General features: G+C 40.9%; 1 protein-coding gene across 2 annotated transcripts in view; it reads left to right on the top strand.

Moving 5' to 3' along the window:
• RAD54B (RAD54 homolog B) overlaps window positions 1-5,605 on the top strand; it is a 180,009-nt gene extending 174,404 nt beyond the window's left edge. Inside the window, exons 13-14 of one of the 2 annotated variants that reach the window (XM_025043338.1) lie at window positions 4,521-4,647; window positions 4,799-5,605. In XM_025043338.1, the coding sequence (XP_024899106.1) occupies window positions 4,521-4,647; window positions 4,799-4,906 (235 nt within the window). In that variant the 3' untranslated portion in view covers window positions 4,907-5,605. The remainder of the gene's footprint in view (window positions 1-4,520; window positions 4,648-4,798) is intronic. The other variant, XM_025043337.1, reaches the window with a different exon arrangement.
• The last annotated feature ends 5,958 nt before the right edge of the window (window positions 5,606-11,563 follow it).

Below are 11,563 nucleotides of genomic sequence, written 5' to 3'. Positions count from 1 at the left end.
ATAGCTTTTACTTCCCTTGCCTTTGAGGTCAAAATAATAAAATCCTCTTTAAGTCCAAGGTTCTTGAGTTTAGTTCCTATGTTTTCTCCTATATATTTTATTGTTTCAGGTCTTACATTCAGGTCCTTAATCCATTTTGAATTAATTTTGGTGTGTGGTGATAGACAACAGTCTAGTTTCATTCTTTCGAAGGTGGCTTTTCAGTTTTCCCAGCACCATTTATTGAAGAGGCTTTCCTTTCTCCACTGTCTGTTTTTGGCTTTTTGTCAAAAATTATTTGCCCATATAAATATGGCTTTACTTCTGGACTCTTGATTCTGTTCCACTGGTCCGTGTGTCTGTTTTTCTGCCAATACCATGCTATTTTGATTACTGTCGCTTTGTAGTATAATTTGAAGTCGGGCAGAGTGATGCCTCCAGCTCCGTTCTTTTTTCTCAGGATGGCTTTGGCAATTTGGGGTCTTTTGTGCTTCCATACAAATTTGATAATTTTTGTTTTATTTCTTTAAAAAATGCTGATGAGATTTTGATGGGGATTTCATTAAATCTGTATAATGCTTTAGATAATATGGTCATTTTAACTATCTTGATTCTTCCAATCCAAGAAAACGAAACGTCTTTCCATTTCTTTGTACCTGCTTCAATTTCTTTTAATAAAATCTTGTAGTTTTCATTATATCGGTCCTTCACATGTTTCGTTAAAATTATTCCTGGGTATTTTACTCTTTTTGTTGCAATTGCAAAAAGAATTATTTTTTCCACTTCTTTTTTTGACACTTTGTTATTAGAGTGTAGGAACGCTATGGATTTTTAAATGTTGCTTTTGTATCCAGAGACTTTACTATATTTGCTTATTGTTTCTAGTAGTGTTCTTGTAGAGTCTTTAGGGTTTTCTATGTAGAGAATCATGTCATCCACAAATAGTGACAGTTCAACTTCTTAGTTTCCTATTTGGATGCCTTCTATATCTTTCTCTTGCCTGATTCCACTCGTTAGTACCTCCAATGTTATATTGAATAACAGTGGTGATAGTGGACAGCCTTGCCTTGTTCCTGATCTTAGAGGGAAGGATTCTAGTTTTTCACCATTAGCATAATGTTAGCTGAAGGTTTGTCATATGTAGCCTTTATTATGTTAAGGTACTTTCCTTCTATATAGATTTTGTTAAGTATTTTGGTCATAAATGGATGCTGTATCTTGTCAAAGGGTTTTTCTGCAACTATCAATATAATCATATGATTCTTATTTTTTAATTTGTTTATGTGGTGTATCACATTAATCGATTGGCATATTTTGAACCATCCCTGTGCCCCTCGGTGAAGCCCACTTGATTGTGGTGTATAATCTTTTTAATATGTTGCAGTATTTGGTTTGCTAGTATCTTATTTAGGATTTTTGTATCTGGTTCATGAGAGATATTGGTCTGTAGTTTACTTTTTCTGTGTTATCTTTACCAGGTTTTGGTATCAGGGTGATATTGGCCTCATAAAATGAGTTGAGAAGTATTGCCTCCTCTTTTATTTTTTTAGAAGAGTTTGAGGAGACTAGGTTTAAATCTTCTTTGAATCTTTGGTATAATTCACTGGTGAAGCCATCTGGCTCTGGACTTTTACTTTTTGGTAGGTTTTTGATAATTGCATAAAGCATCTTTTTCCATCTTTTTGCTTTCATTCTCTGTGTCTTTTGATCTGAAGTCAGTCTCTTGTAGGCAGCATCTGTAAGCGGTTTGTTTTCTTATACATTCAGCCACCCTATCTTTTATATTTAAAGTAATTGTTGCTAGATATGTAGTTATTGCCATTGTATTATTTATATCTTTCTTCTTCTTTTTCTCCTGCTCTTTCTTCTTCTTCCTCTTCTTCCTCCTCTTCTTCCTCTTCCTTTTTCTCTTCCTCTTCCTCTTCTTCTTGCTCCTCTAATATTTCTTGTAATACTGATTTGGTGGTGATGAACTCCTTTAGCTTTTTCTTGTCTGAGAAGACTGCAAAATTTATTCTGCGAAATCGGCTGACAGTCTTATGGGAGCTTTCTTGTAGGTAACTAAATGCTTTTCTCTTGCAGCTTTTAAGATTCTTTGTCTTTAATCTTTGGCATTTTAATTATGATGTGTCTTGGTGAGTGCTTTTTGGGTTCATCTTGTTTGGGACTCTGCACTTCCTGGGCTTGTATGTCTATTTTCTTCATCAAGTTAGGGAAGTTTTTCTGTCATTATTTCTTCAAATAAGTTTTCAATTCCTTGCTCTCTCTCTTCTCTTTCTGGTACCCCAAGTGATGTGAATGTTGGTACTCTTGATGTTCTCCTAGAGGCCCCTTAAACTACCCTCACTTTTTTGGATTTTTTTTTTCTAGTTGCTGTTCTGATTGGGTGTTATATGCTATCTTATCTTCTAAATCGCTGATTTGATCCTCTGCATCGAATTTATTGATTCTCTCTAATGTATTCTTTATTTCAGTTACTGTAGTCTTCATTCCTGACTGGTTCTTTTTTATGCTTTCTATCTCCATTTAATGTTTTCTATCTCTTTGTTAAAGTTTTAACTGAGTTTGTCTATTCTTTCTTTGAGCATCCTTCGAACTCTGCATCTGGTAGACTGCTTGTCTCCATTTTGTTTAGTTCTTTTTCTGGAGCTTTGTTCTGTATTTTCATATGGGACATGATTTTTTGGTTTTCTCATTTTTGCTGCCTCCCTGTATTTGTTTCTATGTATTAGGTAGGGCTGTTATGTCTCTTGGGCTTATAAAGTGGCCTCATGTAGCAAGTGTCCTGTGAAACCCAGTAGCGTATTCTCCCTGGTCACTTGGCTGGCTGCTCCAGATGTGTCCCTTGTATGGGTTGTCGTGCCCTCCTATTGTATTCAAGCCTTGGTTGCTGTTTGTACATCGGTAGGGCTGATTGGTTGTGAGGACTGGCTGGTGACTACAGTGGAGGAGCTGTTGTGCAGGGGCTGACCCTACAGAATAACATTCACTTTAGCAGGGCTCTGGGGCTTCTCAGCTTGCCCTTTGTGTGTGTCATTTTTGGATGCTGCCCTGGGTGTTGCTCTGGCTGGGTCTGAAGCCAGCCACTGGATGAGCTGGTCCTGGGCCATCTGGGAGGGGCTCTGATGCAGGCCAAATTCAGCTGCAGCTTATGTCTTGCTTGGGGCCACTTGGCATGAGCCACCAAGCAATCCTCAGGTAGCTGCCACTGCCCTGGGCTTGTAGGTGTCTCAAGAGGTCAACCTGTAAACTGAGGCTGGCTGCCACTAGTGCCAGGCTTGGGGCTACTCAGCAAGAGGTATGGGTCATGCTGAGGCCAGATACTGCTTGTTTGGATTTTGTGAACCTTTGAGAGATTTTAGGAAATTTCACAGCATGGACCAGACAGGCTGTTTGTATGGAAAAGCCACTGGAAGTAGCTTGTGCTGGCTCACAAGTTAGGTAGGGCAGGGTCTCAGAGAATCACCAAGCTAGGGCGAATGGTGTTAGCTAGGTTGATGGAGATTTAAATATGGTGCCCTCATGTATCTACATACTGGGAAGGGGAGTCCCAACAAAAAAACTGTGGCCTCCATCAACACTTCTGTCTGAGAGAAAGCTGCTCCTCCAGCCCTCGTACTAAAGACAGATAATTCAGTTCCTTCCCATATTTCCCTGAGCTTTCGAGATACCACCCCGGTGCTATAGCTCATAGTGAATGAGTCCATCACCAAGTAAGTTTGTGCGCTAACCCTTTAAGAGGAATGCCTGGAACTGTAGCAGCTCTTCATCTCATGCAGCTACAAACTCTGCTGGTTTTCACAGCCAGAAGTAGTGGGGACCTGTTTTCCTGGCACTGGAAACCTGGGCTAGGGAGCCAGGTGTGAGGCTGGCACTCTTTGCTCCTCCAGGGGTCCTCCACAGCTGAGATATCCCTCCTATGTGAGTGTGGGACCAATCTGTTGGGTGTCTCTGCTGTCATCATTTTGGAGGTGGCTTTTTCCCTATGTCTTTAGTTATAGGACTTTTGTTGAGCTAGACTTCAGGCTATTCTTAATGAGAGTTGTTCTACAGTTTAGTTGTAATTTTGTTATTGTCATGAGAGGAAGCGAGCATAGCATTTACTTGCTCCACCTTCTTGACTGAAAATCTTGAGCGCTTTCTTTTTATTAATGAGGAAATTCTCTCCCATTTGCTTTCAAATAGACATCCCTTTACATTTTATTGGTCAGAACAAGACCATATTTAGACCAATCCCTGGCAAAGGTTTTACTTACCTTGCCCAACTTAGACTACTTCATCCTCTATTACAAGGAGTCCTCCATCTACTACCAGAACAGCTCTGTTAGAGAGAAGAGGGGAGGAAGAGCTGCTGGGAGGTCATCTAAAGTGATTGCCACACTGTTTATGCTGAGAGCCTCTCCCCACCACAGCTGTGAGCTGGTTAAAGGGTATCAAGAAGAAAAGAAGCCACCCATCCCACAAGCATCCCAGCCCCAACATCAAGAAGTAAAGAGGCCTGATTTCACATGCTCATGTTCTTCTTTGATCTCATCAATCAGGAGGGTCATGCCATCTACATTGGAAGGAATATGTACAGGGAGGAGACCAAGGCAGACGTGCTTCCCAGTGCTGTTCTTCCCAAAGGACAGAAGATTACAATTAGGATATTGTGCAGCCTGGACCCAGGTAGGCATGTAGGAGGGGAAGAGATGGCTCTCCTACAGCAGAGGAGACTGTGTGGTCTAGTGTCCCTCTCTCATTCCCTGTGTGCACATTTATCATAGCCTCTCACCATCTTCTGCATCAGTTCATACCCTCTGTCTTCCTCTTTTTCTAGGTGCTGAGCTCCTTAAGTGTGTGGCCTGTACTCTTCTTGGCTGTGTACCCTGCACACCATCTCACCCATGTCCTCACACACGCTGAAGGCCCAGCACATGGTTGTTGATCATTCAGCTCCATTGCCTTCAGGATTGTAGATGGAGGTGTGGCCTGCTAAAGAGTCACTGTGTGATGCCATAATCGGGAAGTTTTAAATAACTGGCTGGATAAGGTGGTGGTGCATATTGTTTATTTATTCAGTTATTATTCAACACATGTGTTGAGTCCCTGCTGTGTGCCATGCTAACTCCTAGGATCTGGGATATAGAGATGGACATGATATACGCCTTGTTTTCATGTAAGTCCCAGCGTGAAAGAAGCCAGCCTCTCCCTGACATCTCTTTATCTACTAATGTAACATTGTCCAGTTTTGTTCACTCACTTCATGCTACCAGAGAGGATGGGAGCAGGTCCAGTGTCTGTCCTTAGGAGCTGTGGAGAATCTCCTCACATGGGCTAGAGTGGTACATGAGAGTTAGACAGACTGAGTCTGCTATTTCTGAGCTGTGTAACCTTTCCCATAATCTCAGTTTTCATATCTGCAAAATGTGAAGAATAGTGGTATCTACTTCATAAAATTGTAAAGATTAAATTAGATTTTGTATGTCTGTGTCTGACACACATGATTGCTACTGACTGTTGTCATTTCATTTGTCAGCTTCACTACCTCCAATAAATGTGCAATTTTGGGTTAAAAAATGATATCTAGCTTATTTAGAGATCACAGCATATGTTTGTTGATTAAAGATTTTTGCCAGATTTTAAATTGATTATGGAGGAATCTTTTAAAAATAACAATAATTTAGACATAACTTTTCATCAATTAAGGGCTTGATTCTTTTTAAAAAAAATTCAGGATGACAGTCATTGTAGGGGCAAGTTAAATGCATCCTACCAATGCCAAAAAGACTTGCTGCCTTTTATATGTTGGAGGAATAATGCAATTGTTTCAATAAGGCTTAAGGAAATCGAGAAGATATGAGATCAGACAAACAAAGCAGGCAACAGGAATAGTTATAACCACGAATGAAAGGTTTATCACTGGAGAATTCTTGTGTCACTATAATTGGCTAAATCAAGTTCTCTGCCTTAAGTTGGTTTTGACTCCTTTTGTTAAATAGTTTCATTGATTTTTCTGTTGCCTAAGGAAGGAACTCCAGGGAAAAAAATTGCTTTGGCTGAGAAACCAAAAATACATTAGTCTGAAGTTTTTAATGCAGCTCTTGGATGATCTTCTCATGGATTTGGCAGTTTCTGGGGAAAAGAACAGCAGACTTTATGCTCCTTGAGGACAAGAACTTGGTCTTAAATAACTCTGTTTCTGGGGCTTAAGATATTGCTCAATAAATATTTATTTACCTCACATTGTTGAACAGCAGTTTGACTGAACGTAAAATTCCAGGTTGACAGATATTTTTGCTAAGCACTTTGATCTTATGCAACTTTCTGCTGGCTTCTTGGTTGTTTTTGAGAGGTCAACTGTCCATCTAATAGTCACAGTTCTCTTTCCCAGGGGTAATCTCTGGTCTGAAGTTGGTGCATATTTTTCTCACCCATGTTCTTTTACTTTTATTAAGTGTATTTAACTATAAAATATTAGTGTGGGGTCTTACGATTTGCTTTTTCAAGTTAATATTTGGCTCCATATTTATCTTTATAAATCTACAAGTAGATCTACTTTACTCATTTTCACTGCCACACGATATTTCATTGTAAAAAAATATACCACAATGCATTATTAATTGATGATCTTTAGGTGGTTGCTGATTGTTGATATTACAAACAGTGCTTTGATGTACATACTGTGTCCATCTCCTTGTGCAGTATAGAAGACACATGTTTAGAAGTGGAATCACTGGATCAGGAAGGATATGCCCATCTCAGATGTTGATAGTTCATCTCCAAAGTAACCATACCAACTTATACTCTAATCATAGGGCAGGAGAACCTCCTCACCCACACCTTACATTTTCACCTGCCTTGGCATTGTTAGACTTCTGAATGGGCATGTGCTTGATCCTTACTTTGCACATCTCCAGTTTTATCATTCCCCTTTTAACAGCTGAGAAAACTGAGGCTGAAGATTGGCATGCTCAGATAGAGAATGAGTGAATGAATGAATATGGTGATACTTGTTTTGTTTATTTATTATTTCTCCTATCAGAACATATGTTCCATAAGCTTATCCTCAGTAGTCATTGTTGTTTAATGAATGAAGAAATGAGAGAACCCGGGCAGAGAATGTCTGCTTACTTCAGGAAGCTCCTCTTGGCCTTTTGAGATGTATTCAGCACTCTGCACTTCCCCTGCAGGATTTTAGAAGGAGCTTTAAAGCCTGCAGCAGTCTGGGCTAATGGAGTGGAGGAAAGGTTAGAGCCAAAATTTTTTCAATGGAAAATTAAATCTGCTCAGCAAGAGTCTAATGAAAAACAGAGGCTGGCCTGAGGGAGGCTGGAGCTGGAGGGAGTGTCCATCTGGATCCCACAGGCCTCTGGATGTTGAGAGGTTATTCTTAGCCATTTTTTCTTCTATCATTATTTTCTCTTAATCAGAGCTCTTTTGATTTTGCAATTGGAGATTTTACCCTCATTCTATAAAGCAATGATTTTTCATATAGTAATTCTTTCCTTCTTTAGACTTCCCCGAGGGGCTCAGTGGTACTTTTTTTGTGCTCAAACACTTTGCACATTGCCTTCCACCTACCTCTCCCCCAGAGCTTTTATGGCTGATGGAGACCTATTCTGTGTGCGGGGATTTGACTCTCGTTCCTTGTTTGTTTACAAAGAACTTAACCATACCACTCTCCTTGATGATTATTCTTAGTAACAGCAACGTAAATACATTTGCTGCTCTTCCTCCCTCTGCTTCATGTGTCCTGAAATCTGCTGAATTAATTTAACTTGAGCTTTAACAGGCAGAAAAACCGAGGGCAGGTGGCCAAGCTTCAGTCCTTGGGTCCTGCGTCATAATCATAATCACTTGCATTGACACAGTGCTCTGTAGTTAATAAAGCACTTCCACACTCAGTAGCTCTTTAGTTCTCTGAGTGACGGAAGACAAAGTCTCTGGAGTTTGGTGACATCCCCAGCATCATGTTGCTAGGAAGAAGAAAGGCCTAGGTTTGAACTTGCTTTTCTGATGCTAAAACCCTTACATATTTTTTTCAGCCCTTGTAGGGTCACAAAGTCAAATGCCTTTGGGGCCTGGTAGATAATCCAAATGTGAGAAGGTAGCTGGAGTATAATACATTACAACGGTCCCCAATCTTTTTGGCACTAGAGACCGGGTGCTCTTATGAGAATCTAATGCCTGATGATCTGAGGTGGAGCTGAGGTGGTGATGCTAGTGCTGGGGAGTGGCTGCAAATACAGATGAAGCTTCACTTGCTTGCCTGCTCACTTCCTGCTATGCAGCCTGTTCCTAACAGGCCATGAGAAGGTTACTGGTCCACAGCCTGGGGGTCGGGGACCCCTGCATTAGAGAATAGTGAGAACTGTGGAGATTGGAAAGCATGTCTTGCCTAATGGCATCAAAATGCAAAGCATTTAAAAAGCAATTCTAAAAAACATTAATTTTGTTGCCTATTCAGCAGCTAGTCTATAATTTTACCTCTTTGTTGGTAGAAAAGGGAGGACATGTGAACAGTGTCACCTTTACCACTGAGTAGCATTGATTTGGTGGCATGGGTAAGTATGACGATGATTGTGTGAGTCTACAGTATAGCCGAAGCAGTATGGTAAATTGAAGATTGAGTGATTCTATTGCTTTTAGGATAGAATTACAGATGTACAGATCCTGGACCTCGGGTTTTCAAGGGGTAAGATTCAAAGTAATATATTAATGGTTGTGTGAGTTCCTGATGCCCTAACTCACAGCCCTGTTTGAAGATTCTACTCCTCCTTCTCTACCTTTTTCCTTTTCCTCCCTCTCTCATTCCTTTTTAAATTTGTGAACAGAAAATGGGCTATGAAATAAAACCTGACAAGTTCAGGGGGCCATGTGGTAGGCCTGACAAACTCAGTGACCAAAAGTAACCACACAGGGTGATCTGATTATCTGCTGGGCAGGTCACAGTTGGTAGTCATGTCCCAGGACTATAGCTTCTTTAGCAAAGACCAGTCTTTACCTTAAGTGAGTCTAGTCCACTGTTCTTATGCAACTAGGATAACATTTCTTTGAAATGTTGGAATAGTTTTCTTTCCAGACCCACTGAAGGCATAACTTCAGCTACCAGAGCACTAGACCACAGAACCTCTCATTGTTATCTTGTTCCCCATATACCATTTCTATGTGCTGTAAATGTTTATTAACTATCCTGTACCCAACAACTAAAAAAAAGTATTTGTCTCTCCATTTTACTTTTTATCTAATCCCAGAGATTTCCCTGCTTTGCTTTCTCTCACCCCCTTAATCTATCACCTGTGGATTTCATGTAATGCTCCTTATACCTCTCCTTTAATTCTAATACATAAAAGGAACTGCAAAACTGCCATTCTCTGGAGCATTTTCTCAGTCAAATAAAAACTTCTCTTTCGAGGGGAGTTAGGAAGGGAGTAGGCTGAGGTGGGGCTAGTGTGGGAATAGGGCTGAAGTATATTCCCTACTCTAAATAGACCAGTAGTGGAGACTGTGGCCCCAGAGAGCACAGCTCTGCTACCTACCAGCTCCATGACCTTGAGCAAGTTATTTCTGCTCATTCCTCAACATCTTCATCCATGAAACATGGATAAATGCAGTGGTGATGAATATTAACTGAGATAAGGCATGCGTAGAGTTCACTAAATATTATTTTTGTTGTTTTGAGTTCTGTCTCCTAGCCATCCTCTTCCTTGTGTTAGCTAGAACCTGAGAAAGCCTTCAACTGCTGGCAGAAGGATTATGAAGAGAATAATTCATACAAGAGACTGCAATATTCTGGCATTTTTCCTCTTCAGAACTTGCCACCTTCCCAATGCCCTGATTCCACCTTTTTTTCTTCTACTCCATAACCTCAGATGGTTCCAGTGAGCTGGAATCCTGGACAAGGTAGCTGAGACTCCTCTGGATATAATTTGGCTCTCAAATATGCTTTTTGTGTGTGTGTGTGTGATTTTTGTCTAAACATTCTCTCAAACTTAACTGTCATTCAGTTGAAATTTTCCCTAAGTTGTTGCTTTCTCATTCAGCTTCTTGAGAGACAGAAAATTTAAGAAAGGAGTTTCTTTTATTCAAATACAACATGGCTTTAGTCACCCAATCAATAGTGGGCTGAATGTTCCCCAATTTTAGAGTTTGTTTTCTTTGTGTGCCTTACATATACCAATGAAAAATAGTTCATAGTGGACATTGTCTAGGCATAGAATTAGGTTGTTATTAGTGTGAAGATTTAGGTTCTTATTAATGGGCAAAAGTAGAATCAAGAGGCTATATGATAGGCTTATAAGCTCTGATTTTTAATTTTTACCCACGTTTCTGTCGAGACCAAGTTGACAGAGTAGGAGAAAAAGCATGGATATTTCTGAAATGCAGATCATCCACAAGTTACTTTACATGCGTTTTAGCATGGAGTCTATATATTCTTGGATGATCTCTCTCTCTCTCTCTCTTTCAATCTCTCTCTCTCTCTTTCTCTCTCTCTCTCTCCCCTTCTCCTCAACCCCCACACTTCTTCTTTCCCCACATCTGTAGCCATCCCTCCTGGCTAAGCCCAGAAGGAAAATCATCAAAGTGAAGGGCACCATCCAGGAAAGTATGAAACCCAGTTTCTAGTTCCAGCTCTGCCATGTACAAACTCAGTGGTAGTTACCCCTCTGCGTCCCAGTTTCCTTAGATATAAAATAAGTAGGAGGTTGGGCCAGGTCACCTAGAACTAAAATAGCTCTAAAGTCCATGGATTCTACCTTTGCCAGCTTGGGGCGTGGTAGGTCTCAGCAGCTGTAACTTAGATAACCCCCAGAGCAGATAACTGACTGCAAGATAGCTGAAGGGACTCTACTCATAGTAGAGTCTGGCCACTTGAATAGATGCTGGTGACTTTGGCTGCTTCCTAGAGCCACCAGCCAACTCAGAGATGAAGATGGCTGGAAAAGAAGATGTTAAAAAGGCCAGTGTCATCTCCAAATACAGCGTCTGGGAGATGCCCATGTTCCCAGAAAGAGATCACTGAAAACTTTCAGCTGGTGGTGTAGTGCAAAGAGTCAGGTAAACCAAGTTTTGAATCCTGACTCTGCCATTTATACCAGCTGTGTAACCTAGGGGAAGTTCTGTGGCCGAGTGTCATTTTTCTCCTCCATAGAATGGGAGTAACAATAAATACACCTTGCAGAACTGTGGTAATGATTGAGGTAATAGAGAGGCCTAACAGTATCTACCAAGTATGGGTACTCAGAAGTACTTAGTAAATGGTAGTAGTAGTAGTTATTGTTATTATTCTGTGCCCTTTACTCAGGGGAATCTCTCTGGGGATGTGGGCCCCAGTGACTAGCTCAGGGCTCCACCCCATGGCTGGGAGGCATTGTTGGCTCCATGTCCAGGTCCAGCTATGGCAGGCAGTCTGGCACAGAGATGTTGCTGATTGGGACGCTGATTAAATTCCCCGCTTGAGGAACCTCAGCATCCTGGCCCAAAGCAGGAGGGCCGGCAACATGTACTACAATGTAGTGGAACCTAATTATTTTTCAAAATTGCCCCTTTTAAGGTCTTGGCCCCTTTCCTCACCTATCTCTGGCCCCATCTCTCTGGATCC

The sequence above is a fragment of the Pteropus alecto genome, unplaced genomic scaffold (genome assembly GCF_000325575.1).
Source record: "Pteropus alecto unplaced genomic scaffold, ASM32557v1 scaffold51, whole genome shotgun sequence".
Classification (NCBI taxonomy): domain Eukaryota; kingdom Metazoa; phylum Chordata; class Mammalia; order Chiroptera; family Pteropodidae; genus Pteropus; species Pteropus alecto.
Note: the sequence above shows the minus strand (reverse complement) of the source record. Positions and strands in the feature narration are given on the sequence as shown.